The sequence below is a fragment of the Aquarana catesbeiana genome, linkage group LG04 (genome assembly GCF_042186555.1).
Source record: "Aquarana catesbeiana isolate 2022-GZ linkage group LG04, ASM4218655v1, whole genome shotgun sequence".
NCBI lineage: Eukaryota > Metazoa > Chordata > Amphibia > Anura > Ranidae > Aquarana > Aquarana catesbeiana.
This window is the reverse complement of record NC_133327.1, coordinates 423,811,471-423,832,907: the sequence shown is the minus strand read 5'-3', so window position 1 is coordinate 423,832,907 and position 21,437 is coordinate 423,811,471. Positions and strand designations below refer to the sequence as shown.

The following is a 21,437-nucleotide window of genomic DNA, read 5'->3' as shown; positions in this document are numbered from 1 at the left end:
AGCCAGCAGTTATCAGGTAAAGCCTATGCACATACAAACATTTTGCAAGCCAAGAATAAAAACTATAATTTAAAGTACAACTAAAGGCAAAACGTGTGGTGTGTTTTTTTTTTTTTTTGTTTTTTTGGGTTTTTTTTTTCCGATAGAGGGGAAGATGGATCACCTTCAGGTTTTTTTTGCTGTTTGTGCCCCCATTAGGGAGATTCGACCCTCTCTATTTTGTCTTGTTTACCATCTTTGTAAGTATAAGAAAATCACAAATTTTGGGTTGTCCCCAGAAAGGTAATAGAGGGGAAATCTTCCAATCTTCTAACACTAATTCTGGTGACCTGGGGGTCCCCAAGAGATTACCATAATGGCAGGGATTTCCTCTCACTTCCTGTTTGGCTATGGGACAGGAATTGAAGGTAAATCTCCCGAATGGGACGAAGATGGCAAAAATAAATCTTACAGGGGTTTTAACCCTCCCTTACTCTATCCAAAAAGAGAAAAAAAGTTTGCCTATAGTTCTACTTTAACATTTTAATGTTTGTAGGTACTTTACTCCGCTACTTTAATGGGGTATGAAGAATCAACTTTTACATCGGTTTTAAAGTGATTGTAGAGGATCGTTTTTTATTTTTTTTAAATAACAAACATGTCATACTTGCCTCCACTGTGCAGCTAATTTTGCACAGAGTGGCCCCGAACATCCTCTTCTGGGGTCCCCCGGCAGCTCTCGCAGCTCCTCTCCGCATCAGATAACCCCTAGGAGAAACGCTCTCCCGAGGGGGTTACCTTGCAGGCATGCTCCCGAATACAGCATTTGCATCCACAGACACGAATGCCGGACTCGTCCCCATAAGATGCATTAAGGTGAAAAAACACGAGGGTTTACAACCCCTTTAAGGGCCCTTTTTCTCATCGAGTGTCAAAATATTTATATATAAAGGGGGCTTGGTTTTAACATGTCACCAGGTCCCATACTAGTCCTAAAGGATGGAGTGCAACATTGTGTAAATGTCCATATTTTGTACTGTATGGACAACTACATACGTACATACATGCAATCTTTGTGAAGAATTGTATCTTGTGGGGTCACACACTCAGAATGTGCTTGGGCTTTGCACAGGGGAATAGAGGTTCCTACTGCCGACATCCACTTCAGAAGATATTACTTGCCTAGCTGTGCTTCTGATCCAACAGCTTGGGTACTTTTTAAATCACCGACCCTAACTTAAGTAAAACATTCCATATTTGTTGTAGGCTAAAGTATAACTAAAGGCAAATTTACTCTATCCAAAATAAAAATAATAAGTTTTGCTTATAGTGCTTTAATAATTCAGAGTATTTCCATTAAATTAGCAATATAACATTGTTACTAGCATTTAAAAAAAGGTCACAATGGCATCCATATTTTCTCTCATTGTAGGTTTACCTTTAAATTTTTATTTTGTGTTTGTTTAATGCAGTTTTTCCTCAAACTGATAATCGGGGAACATTAATAAGCCATGCTATACACATTTCCAGATCTCACAGCTGTGGTCCTACACTTGCTCTTTCACTTGTGATTATGTGAAGGGATTACCAAACCCCAAGGACCAGGGTTTATGGAATATGTTCTCTATACATAGCAAATTGTGTATTTTAAGGGCAATGTTGACTGTATCAAAGATTGGAATTAAGTGCTGTGTTTTTTTTTTTTTTTTTCTTAGCTGGAGATGAGTCCAGTGATGTAGGATTTACAAGTTCTCCTGCAGAACCACCTCCTAGTAAATCTCCCTCAATGCCATCTTTGAATCAGACCTGGCCTGAAATGAACCAAAGTAGTGAGGTAAGAGGCTTTAATGTGACTCCCCTCCCCCAAATGTTTTTTTCTAAACAATATATGGCTCTGTTCACATCACTGCAGGCTGTGTAGTGCATGTAGGCAGCCCAGTGTTAGTAGGCTGCCCTTCCTGCAGAAATGCATGAAAGTTCCCCAACCCTTTTTGTAAAATCGCAGTGTACTGAATCGCATGGTACTGTGGCGTAGTTTCCGTGTGTGAGGGGTCTATTAAGAATTTATGGCACCCCCATACAACTGCTAAAGTACAGAGCATTTCTTTGTTGGTCGGGAACGTGCATGATTTTGCATGATTTTCCCATCGGCAGATGTGTGAATCAGTTTTTAACATTTTGACTGCACTAACAGTTTCTAGTTTGGCCGCTTAGACCGTCTATGCATTGTTCCAGGTGTGAGATGGTAAGGCAGTGTCACAGCCAGAACCCAGCACTGTGTACTGTATGTAGCTGAAGCTACGTTCAGTTTATATAGTGCTTGGAGATACCGCAGCAGTTAGAGAAGGAAATGGTTCCTTTGGACCAACTTGGTCCAAAAAAATTACTTAAAGTGACAGGAAACATGGAAATCTGCTTTAGGGTCAAAATAAACTTTAGCCTTTACAACCACAAAATTTCAGTTTGTAGATTTGATATCCTTGTAAGAACAATCATGCAGAAGCTACCAAGCCTTAGATAAAAATGAATATGTGCTTTCAAGAAATTAGAGATGTTAACTTCCATAACACAATCACTTCGAATATTGTAGCCCTCTGTTGTAGAACAAAAATCTTGTTGCCACTTGCAGTTGAGGTTAGGCTTTGTTAGGCCTCCGTTGTAAGGGCCTGTTCACATTACAATTTCTGCGGTCTGGATGCGTGTCTGCATTCATTTTTTTTTTTTTTCATTTCAGTGCGTTTTTGATGCTTTTTGCTGCATTCCCCCCCCCCCCCTTTTTTTTCTTTCCTCATCTCAATTAAGGAAATGCGCATTACGGTACATTTCTGAATCATTTTATCACATTCCATACAGAAGAAATGCAACATGATCTACATTTGTTAACTGCACTAGAACACACTGCATTGGTGTGAACTAGGGCCATTTGAATCCATGTTCAATACTGTCTATGCATTTTTGATGCAGAAGAAAAATGCACTGGACTGCATCTGGTGGGAACCAGCCCTAAAGGAATTGAGCAGCTAATGATATTACAGCACCAGTTCCATTGTTAGATGGTTACAGACACAATACAGAATACATCAATGTATTTTTCTGCAGTATGGTGATGCTTTTGTGGTTATTTGCTGTTCTAAGCTGTAGTAATATTATTGTGATGGTTATATGGGGCTTTATGAAATGTTTGTGTCTTCTAGTGGTTTTGATAAGGCAAGCCACGCATTGCTGTAAAAATTGCGTATATGCAGCATTAAATCGATGCTCTTCTCACGGTTTGAGAGTGTACCAGGCCTTGTTTGTAAAACTAAGTAAAGTTCCATGGGCACTTGTCTCATTGGTTGTGTGCTGATTAGACCTGTAAAATACAGTATGTTAGTGGTATACTATACATCTCTATTGAGGACCGACTTGAAAAGCTCTACTTTTGGGATTTTTTTTTTCTTTTCTAGTTTCATCCCCCCCCCCCCCCCCCCCTAAAGTTTGCAGTTTTTAATATTAGTCATTTTTGTAACAGTAACCCTCTATGCGTCTTTACTTTTCACACCCCACTTTAAGGATATCTGGGGTTTTTTGGTAGATTGTTTTAATGACTGCATTTTATTTTAAGCTGACAAAAAGGTAACTTCAAGTAATTGAAACACACTTTTTAGCTTAATTATTATTTTATTTTGTTTTTTGTATTATTTAAAATGTTTTCAGCAAAGTATTTTCCCCTACTTATCCTGATTACATGGCCTTTCAAAAAGCACCTCACTTTTTTGAACTAATACTTCTGATTATAGAGAGCCTTGAGTTAATGGTGTGCTTTTATGTTGTATTTTTTTTTTTTTTTTTGGCTTATAGTTTGGGAATAACCGGCAATAAGATCTAGGGGGGTCTCCATGGTATACAGATTGATAAGCTCATTGCTGTCCTCCTCCACTATTTAACAGTGACCACCATAACAGGAATCAGAGCCAGGCAAAAAAAAAAAAAAAAGGATTAATATTAAATTTAAACTGTTTTGCCTGTGAAATTGTTCTTCTGCGTCAGCGAGAGAGAAGATGGAATGCTGCAGGCAAGGGGAATATTTGTAATCGTAACAAAGTAACATAATTTTTAGCATCTTAACTCCATGATTGGCTAGTCATGGTAAACCACATGGTCATACAGCCACACAGATAAATTCCTGACCTTCTTTTACAGTACCCAAGGTTGCGGATGATTTCAAAGAGTGCACTCTTCCTGTCAAAGTGAAAACTATGATTTTCTAAGGATCCTGTATAGTATTTCATTTGGAATTGGACAGGAAGCAGTTAAAGTGCTTTGCAAAATGTTTTTTGGTAAATGTAAACCCTACAATAAACTTCTCTTATTTGCTCATTATTGTTCTGTTAAATATACAACTAAAAGTGTTTTGCCATATCTTTTCAATATGTGCAAAAAAAAATACCGGTTGTTCCTACCTGATATATTGTGGGCTTTCTCTCTCCAGTGCTCTCTGCCTCTCCTGTTATTGATTAACATTATTTCCAGCTCTCTGTAGACTACAGAACACCTTTTATTATGGATGACCAGTCCTAACATACTTCCTGTCCTAACCGTAACAATGCTGCCCCCTTTGTCACTGTAGGAGAATTGTTTTAATGACAAGATCACTTGGAGAAAATAAAGGCAAAAAGCCTGAAATAAAATTCCATCAAAGGCCTTATCAGCTGCAAAAAAAGAACAAAAACTGTAGGCCAGCACACAATTACTCTTCCTACTACCTTCCTAGGATGATGGACATCTTCAACTTTTTGCTTCAGTCAAGACTTCTCTTCACATCACTGTAAGAGTTGGTCTCACCATTTGCAGCTATCCAGGATTACTGTTCTCAGCCTGGCCTTTGTAGTGCTGCATCCAGACCCTTAACTGGATGATAAGCCTAGGACAGCCTGAAAATGACCATTGGGCAACATGTTTTGCATTGGGTGCCTTCCAAACTCTGTTCTGGTAAAAGTTAGCCAGGTCCAGAGCTGCTGGCATTATTCCCCTTGCCCTGTCCTGGTCTGTTTCTGTTGCCCCTTCAATTAATGTTGTCACCTCCAACTGACCCTCATCTGCTACTAGTTGTCAGTTTCATTGGTACCTGAAGTATTGCCTCATACCATGTGCCTCTTCTCTTCTGCCTTCTTCCACCCGTGGATATCTGTGTCGTATCCGGCGACGCACTGTCTCCTGGGAGCTTTTTCAACTTTCTCCACAGAGATTGGACAAACACCCTAATAAAAGTGCCTTCTACCTTTTTTGGGGAGGATTTTGTACAGTAGTCAACCCCCACTGTGAATCTGGCTTTGCCCCACCTTAAGAGAAATTTGGGTTTACAAAAATACATTTATGCTCACCTAGATAGCTGCAGCATTGGTGCCCCTGCCAGCTCTTTACCGAGAACAGGACGATCAAGGACCACTGATCGCTCAGGTCTTGGGTCCTTTCTATATGGCAATGTGTAAACAGGAGCATAATCTTAGCTACCTAGGTTGTCAATACAACACCAATATAAAGAGTAAAGTTTTTCTTCTAAAGCATAGTTTCATAGGTTGAAAAGACACAAGTCCATCCAGTTCAACCTTAAAAACAATAAATAAAATTTAAAAAATATCGTACAATCCAAAATACCCAATTTTATACCCACAGTTGATCCAGAGGAAGGAAAAAAACCTCAGCAGAGCGTGCTCCAATTTGCTACAGCAGGGGAAAAAATTCCTTCCTGATCCCCCAAGAGGCAAGGAGATTTTCCCTGGATCAACTTTACCTATAAATGTTAGTACCCAGTTATATTATGTACATTTAGGAAAGTATCCAGGCCTTTCTTAAAGCAATCTACTGAGCTGGTCAGAACCACCTCTGGCGGGAGTCTATTCCACATTTTCACAGCTCTTACTGTGAAGAAACCTTTCCGTATTTGGAGATGAAATCTTTTTTCCTCTAGACGTAAAGAGTGCTCCCGTGTCCTCTGGGTTGACCGTAAAGAGAATAACTCAACACCAAGTTCACTATATGGACCCCTTATATATTTGAACATGTTGATCATATCCCACCTTATTCTCCTCTTCTCAAGAGTGAATAAATTCAGTTCCTCTACTCTTTCCTCGTAGCTGAGCTCCTCCATGCCTCTTATCAGTTTGGTTGCCCTTCTCTGCACTTTCTCCAGTTCCCTGATATCCTTTTTGAGAAGAACTGGTGCCCAAAACTGAACTGCATATTCCGGGTGAGGTCTTACTAATGATTTAAACAGGGGAAACATTTTTCTCTCTCTCTCTCTGGAGTCCATACCTCTCAATACAAGAAAGGTCTTTGCTCGCTTTGTAAACCGCAGCTTGGCATTGCATGCTATTATTGAGCTTATGATCTACCAAAACCCCCAGATCTTTCTCCACCACGGATTCCCCCAGTTGTACTCCCCCTAGCATGTATGATGCATGCATATTCTTAGCCCCCAAGTGCATAACTTTACATTTATCAACATTAAACCTCATCTGCCACATAGTCACCCAATTAGACAGTGCATTGAGGTCGGCTTGTAAATTGGAAACATCTTGTAAGGACGTTATTCTACTGCACAGCTTGGTGTCATCTGCAAAGACTGAAATGTTACTTTTAATCCCAGACCTAATATCATTTATAAAGATATTAAAAAGTAAGGGTCCCAGCACTGAACCTTGGGTTACACCACTGATAACCTTAGACCATTCAGAGTAAGAATCATTGACCACTACTCTCTGAATTCTGTCTTTTAGCCAGTTTTCTATCCATTTACAAACTGATATTTCCAAGCCTGTAGACTTTACCTTACACATGAGCCACGTGTGGGGAACTGTGTCAAACGCTTTTGCAGAATACAAGTATACCACGTCCACAGCTACCCCTCTGTCCAAGGTTTTACTTACCTCTTCATAAAAAGAAATAAGGTTTGTCTGACAACTCCTGTCTTTCATAAATCCATGCTGCTGTTGCTTAACCACTTCAACCCCGGAAGGATTTACCCCCTTCCTGACCAGAGCTCTTTTTACAATTTGGCACTGCGTCGCTTTAAATGCTAATTGCGCGGTCATGCAATGCTGTACTCAAATGAAATTTGCGTCCTTTTTTTCCCACAAATAGAGCTTTCTTTTGATGGTATTTGATCACCTCTGCGGTTTTTATTTTTTGTGCTATAAACGGAAAATACTGAAAATTTTGAAAAAAAAAGATTTTTTTTCTTTTTGTTATAAAAAAAAATCCAATAAACTCAATTTTAGTCATACATTTAGGCCAAAATGTATTCCTCCACATGTCTTTGGTAAAAAAAAAATGTCAAGTGTATATTTATTGGTTTGTGCAAAAGTTATAGCGTCTACAAACTAGGGTACATTTAGAATTTACATAGCTTTTAGTTTGACTGCCTAACATATTTCTTAGGTGCTAAAATGGCAGGGCAGTACAACACCCTCGCCCCCCCCATGACCCCATTTTGGAAAGTAGACACCCCAAGAAAATTGTTGAGAGGCATGTTGAGTCCATGGAATATTTTATATTTTGCCACAAGTTGCGGGAAAATGACAAACTTTTTTTTTTTGGAAGTTGTCACATGGAAGATGGTGGGGGGGGGGAATTCCCTCCCACTGCTTGTAAAAGCAGTCTAGAGGCTTATTAGCTGCTAGGATTGCTTTTACATGAAAGCCGACCGCTGGCTGAAAAGAATGATACAAAGATGAAACCTAAACCTTCAGACATCATTCTGGTATAACCACTCAAAGTCCAGCAACATACCAGTACCTGTAGGCTGAACAAAAAAGAGATTGATCCTATTATGGGCATACATGCGCCGTTTATATACGGTGCACATATTATATATGATTTCACCACCACAGTTAAAAAAAAAAAAGCATATATGCCGAAGCATGGGGGCATCCGCCCCAAATGGTAGGAGCAAATCGCTCCTCCGCCCCTGTTGCCCCCATGCTTCGGCATATGTGCTCTTTTTTTTTTAACTGTGGTGGTGAAATCACCTCCTACAGCACTGGAGTCACGGCTTTATGTATCATGGGAGCAAACGCTGTTGCTGTCAAGATAAATAAATCCGCACTGCAACTGAATGGTGTACCTGCTAAGCAAATGATGGTTAACAATAAAACAAAGTAAGATTACAGTATAACAGTAAGACTTACCATACCTGCAAAGCAAATACAAAAAAAAGTAAAAGATAAAAAATTTTTTAACGCAACCTGTGCCTAAAATATATATATGCCGAAGCATGGGGGCATCCACCCGCAAAAGGTAGGAGCAAATCGCTCCTCCGCCCCCGCTGCCCCCATGCTTCGGCATATATGCTCTTTTTTTTTTTTTTTTTTTTAACTGTGGGGGTGAAATCGCCTCCCAACAGAACAGCGCTGGAGTCACGACTTTATGTATCGTGGGAGCAAACGCTGTTGCTGCCAAGATAAATAAATCCGCTCTGCAGCTGAATGACGTACCTGAAAACAAAAAAAGTTTAACAATAAAACACAGTAAAGTATAAAAAAAATTGCATACCTGAAAAGCAAACATGATAAAACATAATAACAATAAAACATTGCAGAATAGAATACAGTAAAAAAAGCAGAACAATAGAGAGAGAACAATAAAACGACAACCATTTTTGTTTTTTTTTTTAATTTTATTTTGTTTTTTACACTTTTTTTTGTAACTGTAACCCGTTCCAGGTTCGGGTCTATCAAAATGCGATGGCATCTTGGGAGACCCTGTGAAAGTGTGCCTAGTCTGTGCAGTGCTGTACCGTACGCTAATATTCAACTAGTGTATGGTAGCATTCAAAGTATTCACCAATACAAGGACCAGGATTGTCAGGACAGGAGGGACAATAATAGCGAGTGTCACGCCTATATCCGCGCTTGCTGCAGACACAACATCTTTTTTGGGGGGTTCGTTGGGTAGGGGTACTCGGGAGGACATAAAGAAAATGCCTCTCATGCAGCCGGCTTACTGCATTTGGTTGGGGAAGGTGAGGTGGGGCGCTGTCTGGAAACAGAAGGGCTCTGACGATCTCTTCCTGAAATTTAAGGAAGGATCCAGTCCCTCCTGAAGCTCTGTACAGCACATGAGCGTTCAGCAAAGCCAATTGAAATAAATAAACGGACGCTTTCTTGTACCAGCGTCTGGCCTTACGGGCAACTAGGTACGGCGCCAACAACTGGTCGTTGAGGTCCACCCCTCCCATATTTTGGTTATATTCGTGGACAGAGAGGGGTTTCTCCAACACCGACCGCCGTGTCTGAATGAAGGGAGGTAAGAACAAAAAACATTCTTATTATCCCTCCACTTCATAGCGAGCAAGTTATTATACTTGAAGCAGGCTCTCTAGCCTAAGACGGGAATGTACAAGCCGCTGGGGAAAGCCCCGGCGATTAAGTTGCACGGTGCCACATGCTCCAATCTGCTGATCAAACAAGTGATTAAAAGTGGCACGCTCGTGTAATAATTGTCCACGTACAAGTGGTATCCCTTTACGAATAAGGGTGACACCATGTCCCACACAATCTTGCCAGCGCTTCCTATATAGTCAGGGCAGTTTGTCGGCTCTACGTGGCCATCTTTTCCCTCATAAACCATAAAACTACATGTATAGCCTGTGGTCCTGTCACAGAGCTTATACATCTTGATCCTGTATCTGGCACGCTTGCTGGGAAGGTACTGTTTGAATGACGAGCGGCCAGAAAACTTAATCAGGGACTCGTCAACGCAGACAACTTGATGAGGAGTAAACAAGTCTGCAAAACATTGGTTGAAGTGGTTTATGAGGGGCCGAATTTTGTAGAGCCGATCGTATCCAGGGTCCCCACGGGGATGACAGAGTTCATTGTCATTAAAGTGCATGAACCGCAAGATCTGCTGATATCGTGCCCTGGTCATGGAGGCAGAGAACAAGGGCATATGGTGAATTGGGTCAGTGGACCAATATGACCGCAACTCACACTTTTTAGTTATGCCCATGTTGAGGGAAAGGCCCAGAAAGAGCTTAAATTCGGAAACCGTAATTGGTCTCCAATCTCTGGCAAGGGAGCACTGGGGAATAGTGGCGATTTGTTGACCATCGTACAAATTGCTTTGGTCCACAATAGATCTATAGAGATCTTTGGTTAGAGCCAGTTCACACTGGGACGACTTGTCAGGCGACTTAACTGCCTGACAAGTCGTGTCCCGTTCTGTACAATGGAATCGTTCTAATAGCAGCGGTGCAAGTCGCTCCGACTTAGAAAAGGGTTACTGTACGGCTTTGGGGGCGACTTGCATTGACTTCTATATAGAAGTCGTTTTGCAAGTCGCCGCTGCTGTCGTGTGCAGGCCGCCTGAGGCAGTCGCCTCAGTGTTAACCGGCTCTGAAAAACGGGGAATAAAAATCAAGTGACGTAAAATCAACTGTTTCCACCTGAATGCCAAGTTGGCCAGTGAATAGGTGAAGTACGGGTGCTGCAGAAGTGGTGGGTTCCCAGTTAGGATTGGCGAATGCAGCAGGAAGGGCACTATGGGCACAAAGGACTGTGTTCGTTTTCTTGGTCGCAGCGGGACACTACTTGTGCTTGCCACTTCACCAGCTTGAACTGCACTTATGGGACTCGCCTCGTCACCACGTAATACTGCAGTGCTGTATTGACTACGACCAGGGTGTACTAGGCCGCTGGTGCTTGCCAGTTCACCAGAAGGAATAGCGGCGCTAGTACTGCTCTGCTCCATACGAGGGACCTGCAGTTCTTGCATATCAACGACAGAAGAAGTAGTTCGGGGTCTGGTACGCCTCACCTTGGCAGGGACCACAACTCCGTCGTCAGAGCCATCTGTCATGGAGCCGCTGTCCTCTACAAGATCGTATTCTGAGCCTGAATCTGACAGATGAGTGACTTCCTCTTCACTATCTGTCATGCTCAGAAACGTGTAGGCCTCTTCACTAGTGTACCTTCGATTTGCCATTTTGGGCTTTAAATTTAGTGGTACACTAGTGAGACTCACAGGTAATAAAGCTCCTGACTGTTAGCGACTGTATCAAAACGCTACCAAAAAACTGTTAGCGATCGCAGGGATCAGGCCTGACTCTGCGAACACTGCAGTTATGTGTGTTTAGTGTTTTGTAAGTGACAGTGATCGATCGATACTGCACTTGGGTGGGCTAGGCTGGGCGGAGGGGCAAAACGCAGGTGCTAGCAGGTATCTGGGCTGATCCTGCTAACACTGCGTTTTTGGGAACCCTAAACTGCTGGGGATGCTAGTATAGATCTGATCAGATATTGATCTGTTCAGATACTATACCACTAAGGGAGGTGTATGCTGCGTAAAAACGATCGCTTAGTGACACTGGCGACGGGGGGATCGCGGGGTTAAACCTTTATTTGGGGGGGGTTAGGGATGTACCCTAGACCTAAAGGGGCCTACCACTATCTGCCCTACCACTTATAACGGTCACAAATGACACCAATGCAGTAATCAGTAAAAAAAAAAAAAACTGCTATTGGTGTCACTGTGACAGGAGGTGATCGGGGGGTGAAAAGTGTGACTAGAGTGTTCTACGGTTAGTGTAGTGTTGGTGCACTTACTTGGATGACTTCTCTCCTTGGCGCCGGAACGGAAAGACCGACACGAGGAGAGATGACATCACTTCCTCTGCCGCTGTTTACATTACAGCAGCAGAGGAAGATTGTCATTCGTTGGGAGCGATCACTAGGGGGTGGCCATGAATGAGTGGCCTCCCCCTCAGCACGGATTGTTCCCCTAACGATGACGACCGCCTCGGGCACCGGGGGGGTGCGATGCGCCCCCCGCCCGCAGGAGGCAAATCCCGTATCAGATATGTGATTTTGCCTGCCCGTGCCATTCTGCCGCAGTATATCTGCGTTAGGCGGTCGGCAAGTGGTTAAAATGTTTTTTTCCAGCAAGAACTTGTCTGTGTGATCTTTTTATTAAACGCTCCAGTATCTTCCCGACTATAGAAGTTAAACTAACAGGTCTATAGTTACTTGGTAAAGACTTTGATCCCTTTTTAAATATAGGCACCATGTTTGCCCTGCGCCAATCCAGTGGTATTATTCCCGTAATTAATGAGTTCCTAAAAATTAGATACAATGGCTTTGAAATTACAGAGCTCAATTCTTTTAGGATCCGTGGGTGGATGCCATCAGGTCCAGGTGCTTTATCCACCTTTATTCTGTCTAAATATTTCTGGACCATATCACTTTTGAGCCATTGTGGATCATTCAGGGCTGTGTCAATACCACCCCCATTATGGACATGAGCTCCCCCATGCTCTTTTGTATACACAGAGCTGAAGAAAGTATTTAATAAATTAGCCTTCTCTTTGTCCCCAGTCACCCACTCTAGATTATTTTGTAAAGGTGCCACATGCTCAGACCTGACCTTTTTACTATTAATATATTTGAAGAATTTTTGGGGGTTTGTCCTACTATCTTTTGCAATCTGTCGTTCGTTTTGAATTTTTGATTTCCTTTTTACATATTCTGTTAAATTCATACCTTGTCTGACCAATTGACATATAAAGGTATCTTAGGGCACAGACCCCTTTCTCCAGCACAATGGAAAAATCCACCCTTCCTTTTTATTCCGTCTCCAATTGTGCCATTCAGCACCACAGTGCTACCATTTGCACATCATTGTGACTCCATTAGTAAATTATATTACACATCTTAATGGCTTGTCCATGAAATGCATCAAGAAGAAATCTGTCCTTTCTATCCCTCTATTGCTGATATAGAAACATTTTGGAGATATTTGATTTCTATGTTCACAAGATATGTTTACTTCTAGGAGGGGAATCTGATATAGGGGATATAATATATGTATGCTATACAATCAGTATATTTGTTTTCCGGCCAATAAGTACTAATTTGTAATTTCTTTTTATAGAATATATAATAAATTGAACATTGTGTATTGGTACCCATACTGGCTCAATAGAATTGTTAGATCTTTGAACCTGTGATTCCCACAGTGTTTGAAGCCCAACTCCGGGCAGTTTTTTTCCCCCCACCCAGTGGGCCAGTGCTTATTTTTTTCCCCCCACTCAGTGGGCCGGTGCTAGCTCTTATTTTCCTATGGGTGAGCACAAAGTTTTTATACTCCCCTGATCCATCGATCCTCTGGAAACCAGTCTCCCCCACGGTCCAGCGGTGGACTGTTCTGGTCTATGGTGTGTGCTCTTGGCATGCTAACATCAGGAACAGTCCATTTTCAAAATTGCTGGAGCGTGGAGAGGTGCTGGATAGGTCTTGCGCAGGGGGGGGATCAGGTAAGTATATATCTCCACTGTCCTCTCCCCTAGAATAAAAACGAGCAGTTAACCTGTGCAGTGCGGACACAGGAAAATTTTGCCTAAAGTTCAGCTTTAAAGTTGGGAAGTCTATTTCTTGCAAGGTCTATCATGGGATGTGGTAGATATGCTTCACTTTGTGAGTCTCAGGGGTTCCACCTCAGGGGATTCTTTTTTGGACGAATTATCTCCTTCCTACAGATGGGTCTCGACCAACATTTGGCAGTAAGCACAAAAAAGTTAGGATTCTGCTCTTTCTATCTTCTTTCAGAGACTGGTGGCCTCTTCTCACATAATTAGGACCTTGTGTACAGGAAGTCTCCCATGTAGCACCCCTTGTTTGCTCCTCTGTGACTTCGAGGGATCTGAATCTGGATCCCTCTGTATTTCAGAAACTATTTGAGCTTATTACAGAGATTCCTCACTCACAAGGCGGTATTCCTGGTAGCTATCACCTTTGTGAGGTAAGCGAGTGCCTGAACTGGTGGCCTTATATTGCATAGGGACAAATTAGGTAATTTCTGCCTTCCACCTCAACTAGGACATTGTTCTTCTGCCTGTTTGCAGTTTACCAAATTAACATTTCCTTATTTCCTCTGATGTGGTTTTGGTAGAGAGAGTCTGTCGTGGAAAGACGGATGCCCTTTTTGTCATCCTGAATGGTCCCTGTAAGGATGCACCAGCTTCTCCTTTCACTATCTCTAGGTGGCTCAGACAGACCATTATGCAAGCTTATGGTAAATTAAGTTTCCCAGACTTACAAGGCTGCCACTGGGTACTTTTTGTTTACGCATTGTCAGTGTTCTAACAGGTGGATGTTCAAGCCTGATGCCAGCACTGCATGCAAGGTCCTTCAGGGGTTATTGAGCTGCAGACAATTATCAGTTTTTTTTTTTGTTTTTTTTTTCCTTTAGACTGTTAGTGTTGTGTTGCCCACCCCTCGGTTGGATTGCTTTTGGACATTCCAAAGGTGAATGACTTCTGTGGTCCACAATAGATGCGAAGGAAAATAGGATTTTTGTACTCTCCGCAGAATCCTTTTCTTGGAGTACATTAGAACTGCACGATTAAATAGTTAAAAAATCGCCATTCTCTGTTCGCTCGCAGCTGTCAAAAAAGAAAACATCTAACAAATGTTTAGGCTCTGTTCACATCTGAGCGATCCGAAACACGGGCGGCAAATCACGGGATGCCTGTGCGATCGCTATCACTTCCAACGGCACCTCGATCAGCGCAATTTTGCCGCAATTGTCGCCCGAAAAAGTAAAAACTTATTGTGGGCGACAGGCGTCCTGCGATTATGTTTGTGTGATTTTACCATTACATCGGGCGACAATCGCGGCAAAATTGCACCGATCGGGGGGCCATTGGGCAGAATCGCGGCGATTCGGATCGCTCAGATGTGAACAGAGCCTTATCAACGTTGCTCAGCGCTGAAAGATAAAAGGAAACATTGTAATATTTAGTTCTTTATGACTAAGCTTTTTTCTGACACTTGTTGCTTCCAAGTTAAAATCAGTATTTTCCAGTGGTGGCTGGTGGTGGGTGTTTTTTTTTGGGGGGGGGCAAACAAATCACCCCGCCCCCCCCCCCCGCGCCCAAGCACCCCCTTTTTTTTTTTAAGCCTATTAGAGCCTCTAACTCTAGTCACATGCTTCAAAAAAAAACACAACAATGGAATTCATACTTCCAGCGCGGTCCCCCCCCCCCTGCATGTAGATTAGGGGGCCTAATGGATGGGCCGCCACCGGTATTTTCTGCTCGAAAATTTCTTAGGACCCCCAAACATTATTTTATATATAGTTCTTATCGTACATCACGAGGCACAGAGCCATAGTAGTTACTATTTCCCAGGTGATGGACACTGGCACGCCCTAAGACAAAAAAGTGCACTCCTTATATAACTCCTCCCACTACTGGGAGTTTTTTCGCCAGTGTCTAAGGTGTTGGTCACGAGTAAAAATGTGCTGTGCTGAGCTCTTCTGGAGCAATTCTTGCTGGGGCTAGCCATGCTGACCGGATCCATTCAAAGTGTCTCTTCTGGCTAGATTGAATGGTACCCGGACCTCATATCCGAACAAACTAGGTTTTTGCCTGTGAATGCTTCTCTTTTTAGAGAGCTGGACCCTGGGATCCAGTACTTTTTGGTAGTAAGGCCATAAAGGTTTACTGGCAGGGTGCTATTGCAGGTCCAGGATAGTGGGTTTCCTCTAGGATCCCCTGCTCCTGAAGGTTTAACGGAACCCACCGTGAAGGGTAAAGATTGGGTCTGTTGGTTTACCACAGAAAACCCTAATGGGAAAAGTTCTCTTTTACTAGTAAAGAAGAAGTTTAAATGTTTTTCCTTTAAATGTGCATCTTCTCCGGTGCCGAGAGCATCGGCCTCCAGACAGTCTCGACGGCCTCAGGGGCAGTCCCAGGGCCAAAAGAGAACTTGGTGCAGGAAGCCCGCGAAGCAAAATACTAAGGCCTCCTTATGAAGGGGTGCCCCCGCTCGCTCGGGTAGGGGGAAGGCTTCTACAATTTTCAAAGAACTGGCAGGAACATTGTCAGGACAGATCGGTGGCTTCCTCAATTTCTCTAGGTTACAAACTAGAATTCCGAGAATTTCCATCTCCCCATTTTTTAAAATCAAACGTTCCCGAAGATTCAGGAAGAAGGAAGCCTCTCTTTCTGGCTCTGGATCATCTCTTGTCTCAGAAAGTGATATCAGAGGTTCCCACAGAAGAGCAGAGATCAGGGTTTTATTCAAACCTCTTCACGGTACCAAAACCAAACAGGGAGGTAAGACCCATTTTAGATCTCAAGGATTTAAACCGGCACTTGAATATCTGTATTTTTCGCATGGAGTCAATCCGATCGGTTTTCTCCATTCTACGAGGAGGAGAATACTTGGCATCGATTGATATCAAAGATGCCTATCTCCATGTGCCAATTTTTCCCGCTCATAAGTTTCTACGCTTCAACGTAGAGAATCGTCATTTTCAGTTTGTGGCTCTGCCGTTCAGTCTAGCCACTGCACCGCGAGTGTTCACGAAGATCCTGGCTCCACCTTTAGCCAGATTAAGATCTAGCCTACCTATACGATCTGCTTTAAGTAGATCAGTCAGTCACCTGTCTAAACCAAAGTTTAATCTCAACCGTAAGCTTACCTAGAATTCCTAGGCTGGATTCTCAACCTAGAAAAAATCCTCCTTAAAACCGTCAAAGAGATTACAGTACTTGGGGCTGATCATAGATACCGTTCAAAAGATGGTATTCTTACCCCAGGGAAGGATCAGCTCCATAAAAGAACTGATTCGACTTGTCAAAACACAGAAATTCTTCCATTCGGCTGTGCATTAAATTGTTAGGGAAGATTGTGGCCTCCTTTGAGGCCGTTCCTTATGCGCAGTTTCATTCAAGACTGCTGCAAAACCGTATTCTATCGACCTGGAACAAGAAGATCCAGGCTTTGGACTTTCCAATGCGCTTATCCCCCGAGGTGCGTCAGAGCCTCAATTGGTTGATATCCAGCAACCTTCAACAGGGAAAATCCTTTCTACTGGTATCCTGGAAAGTGGTAACAATGGATGCCAGCCTTCTAGGCTAGGGAGCAGTCCTGGAAGAGGCTTCTGTCAAGGGGAAGCGGTCCAAGTCAGAAAGGACCTTACCCATCAATAATCTAGAAATTCGGGCCCTAGAGGCCTGTGCGCTCAGATTATGAAATTGTCCTGTCAGGATTCAATCCGACAATGCTGTGGCTTACATCAATCACCAAGGGGGTACGAGAGTCGTGCAGCCCAAAAGGAGGTGAATCATGTTCTATCCTGGGCAGAAAGCAACATTCCTTGCCTATCGGCGATTTTCATTCCAGGCATAGAAAATTGGCAGGCGCACTACTTGAGTCGCCAACCATTGTCAGGGTGAAGGGACCATTCTCCCGGAAACATCTTTCTGTCGATATGTCAAAGATGGGGTGTTCCGGACGTGGATCTGTTCACGTCCAGATTCAACAACAAAGTCCATAACTTTGTGTCAAGGACAAGGGATCCGCTGGCATGCGGAACAGACGTCTTGGTCTTTCCATGGGATCAGTTTTCACTGATATTAATGCGTTTCTTCCAGTTCTGCGGCTTCTGCGCCTTCTTCACAGGATCAAGCAGGAAGGGAAAAAGGTGATTCTGGTGGCCCAGAAGATCTTGGTTTGCCGAGATCATAAAGATGGCGGTAGGGGACCCTTGGACCCTGCCACTGTGGCCAAACTGTTCTCGCCCAAGGTCCGTTATTCCATCCTACCTTACAAGCGCTAAATTTAACGGTTTGGCTATTGAAACCCACATTCTAAAGCACCGTTGGTTATCTCCTTCAGTAGTGTCTACTTTGGTTAGTGCTAGGAAGTCGGCCTTCAGAGTCATATACTATAGAGTCTGGAAGGCATATGTCTCCTGGTGTGGATACAGGGGTTGGCACCCCAGAAACTATGTCATAGGTAGGATCCTTGAATTCCTGCAGCTGGGACTGGAAATGAAGCTGGCCTTGAGTACTATCAAGGGCCTGGTCTCGGCCTTATCAGTATTTTTTCAACGGCCTCTTGCTTCTCACTCTGGTTCGTAACTTTATTCAGGGGGTAACGCGGATTAATCCTCCCGTCAGGACACCCCTGAACCCTTGGGATTTGAATTTAGTCTTATCGGCTTTACAGAAACAGCCTTTTGAGCCTATACGGGATATTCCCTTGGTTCTTTTGACGAGAAAGATAATCTTTTTGGTTGCCATATCCTCTGCCAGAAGGGTATCGGAATTGGTGGCTCTTTCTTGTAAAGAGCCATATTTGATTACTCATAAGGATAAGGTGGTATTGCGGCCTCGCCCTGAATTCCTACCAAAGGTAGTGACAGGTTTTCATTTTAAACCAGGATATTGTTCTGCCTTCATTTTCCCAAAACCTCGATCTAGGGAAGAGAAGTCACTACATTCTCTTGATGTAGCGAGAGTGGTCAAAGTCTATTTAAAGGAGACCGCGCAGATTCGCAAAACAGATGTTTTGTTTGTTTTGCCAGAATGTCCTAAAAAAGGACAGGCAGCAGCAAAATCTACTATTTCCAAATGGTTTCGTCAAGTGATTCTTCAAGCTTATGGTCTAAAGAGGAAGATTCCCCCTTTTCATGTTAAAGCGCACTTCACCAGGGCTGTTAGTGCCTCTTGGGCGGTGCATCACCAGGCCTCCATGGCTCAGATCTGCAAGGCCGCAACTTGGTCTTCAATCCATACATTTACCAGATTATATCAAATCGATGTTAAAGGTCATGAGGATAGTGCCTTTAGGGGCAGTGTACTGCAGGCTGCAGTATGAGTCCTCAAGTCTCTTAATGCCCTAATTTTTTGTTGTCTCCCTCCCTTCAGTTGCCATTGCTATGGACATACCACATAGTAACTACTATGGCTCTGTGTCCCGTGATGTACGATAAGAAAATAGGATTTTTATAACAGCTTACCTGTAAAATCCTTTTCTTGGAGTATATCACAGGACACAGAGGTCTCTCCCTTCTTTGGTATAGATGTGTATTGCTTGGCTACAAAACTGAGGTACTCCCAGTAGTGGGAGGGGTTATATAGGGAGTGCACTTTTTTGTCTTGGGGCGTGCCAGTGTCCATTACCTGAAGGTGGCCTATAACCCACATAGTAACTACTATGGCTCTGTGTTCTGTGATGTAGTTCAAAGAAAAGGATTTTACAGGTAAGCTGTTATAAAAAATCCTATTATATATTTTATTTCTATTTTTTTTTTTTTAAGCAGAGACCCTAGAGAATAAAATGGCGGTTGTTGTATTATTTTATGCCTCACTGTATTTGTGCAGCCGTCTTTCAAATGAAATCTTTTGGGGAAAAAATACACTTCAATGAATTAAAAAAAAAAACTGTAAAGTTAGCCAAATTTTTTGTATAATGTGAAAGATGTTATGGTAAGAATCGTGATCTTTATTCTAAGCAAAAAAAAAAAAAAAATCATGATTCTCATTTTTTCCAGAATCAGGCAGCTCTAGAGCACATTGAGGAGAGACAGATCGCATTATTCAGTGTTTATGATCATGCTGTCAGGACTACTTTGCTACAAAACAGGCCTGCTGGTAGTAGGAGGGGGTTATCCTGAACTATCTTAGTTTTTTGCTTGCCAGTTGCAGCGTAACCCAAAGGTAAATGAATTCCTGTGTCCCTCAGTGGATTTTATGAAAAGTATTTTACGGTGAGTTCAAATTGTTTTTGAGCTTGGGTATACTTTAACTTCCAAATTCAGATGGCAGCCCTGTCCTATCTAAAGAATATTTTTTGACAAAGTGTCTCTGCTCATCTTGGAACTTAATATATCATATTTCTGCATAGTGCACAAATGCAGTATATGTCCTTTTACTGAGTTTCCATAAACTTGATTATTTTTTGTCCTCCAGTCATGTTGTTAACCATTGCCTGCATAACAAATGGATCAGAACTCCATACACATGTGGCTTAACATATACGTAACATGATAAAATGAAATTCAGTTCTAAAAACCTTGATTGGCAATGTGTATTGTATAATATAAGCTTTCTTAAATATAAATTATATGCCTTACCTCAGCTATATTTGATACAATGTTACATTACATACATAAATCAGTACAATTATTTGATTGCTTAGAATTTTTATTGCATAATTTAAAGGTTTTCTACTCTGAGACCCTTTGCCTGTTCTGCAGTGCTGTTTTATAGGTGGTGCTGATGCTTTGCCCTGGTTGGGACTTCCACATTACATATACATAACTGTGTTGGAGCAATATTAAGGGCTACTTAATGTGTTTATCTGTGAATGAGTACTCTATAATTGACAAGCATGTGTTTTTTGTTTTTTTTCTTTATGTCCTTATTTTACTTATTGAACAGCTAGGCTATGGGCTTGTTTCCACCAGATGCATTGTCATATATTTTGCAGAGCAAGCAAATTACATGGAGATCAGAAAATCCATTGTGTTTAATATTCTCTCCCAACAATTTGCTGTGCATTGGAAAAAAAAGTCCTTCATTTGAGAGCATTGACCTACAGTTTGTCATTTAAATCTGTTCTTTCAGAAACACACTGCATGGCAACTCACGTCAACGTAACGCGGGTAAAGCCATGTATGTTGATGGGAATGAGCCCTAAGGCATCTTTATTGCATGATATGGACATTCTGTCCTGGCTTGTTTGCCTGGGAGTGCTGAGTCTTTTAGATGTTCATCAGTAGAGCTGTGCATTATGGAAAGTAGACTTTAGAAATGTGACTCTACGTATGGATTCTAATTTTTTGCTCAGTCTTATTTACCTATCTCGATATTAAAGTATCAGCCAATTTAATTTCTATGCAGCAGGTTGCAATGACTAGTGTTGACCATTTTGGAGAAAACATAATTATTAGAATAGGTGAAAATCTCAAGAGTCGGAAAAAAATATATAAATTTTCCATATTACTCATTTGACTAAAAGTCACCATTATGAGCATTTTACTCCATGAGAAACTGGTGCCACTTACATTGCAACTTGAATGTGGGATTACTTCTGCTTGGATCTTTTCCTCTCTTTATTATGCTGACTTGTGTCTCCTCTATCTGTTCAGCAGTGGGAGACATTTAGCGAACGCTCTTCAAGCTCACAAACTCTGACCCAATTTGATTCTAACATTGCACCAGCTGATCCTGTAAGTCAATCACATAGCTTGCTTGTTTGAAATTAATCATTGTATTAACACTGTTTTCTGTAATTCTTTTCTGCATGATTTAATGACTGCTTCCAAAGGCAGAAAACCCTTAGTTGTATAATCCTGCATCTGGTGAAGGTTATTGCAATCATGCCCATTTCACTATCTTATTCCTTACAAAGCTGGTTGTTCAATGACACTGGTTTTTCAATCAATATATATTTTAGAACTAATGTCACAACATATCACTGTAGCCCAAACGCACACCATGTTTTTTGGACCTTGTATTCTGTTCATTTTAAAGTGCAATTTATACCTCTTAGAGGTATAAACACTACACCGTCCAAAGTCTAGAATTTTTTTATGTAGAAAACAAAACCGTGTGTGTTGGAAATGATACCCCTGCATTTAGTTTAGGTATAGCATTCATCTTTCAATGACAGATCTGTAGGATC

General features: G+C 42.0%; 1 protein-coding gene across 4 annotated transcripts in view; it reads left to right on the top strand.

Moving 5' to 3' along the window:
• REPS1 (RALBP1 associated Eps domain containing 1) overlaps positions 1-21,437 on the top strand; it is a 259,774-nt gene that overhangs the window by 186,727 nt on the left and 51,610 nt on the right. For 2 of the 4 annotated variants that reach the window (XM_073627384.1, XM_073627387.1), the window contains exons 9-10: positions 1,695-1,813; positions 20,902-20,982. In XM_073627384.1, the coding sequence (XP_073483485.1) occupies positions 1,695-1,813; positions 20,902-20,982 (200 nt within the window). The remainder of the gene's footprint in view (positions 1-1,694; positions 1,814-20,901; positions 20,983-21,437) is intronic. The other 2 variants (XM_073627386.1, XM_073627388.1) reach the window with 2 other exon arrangements.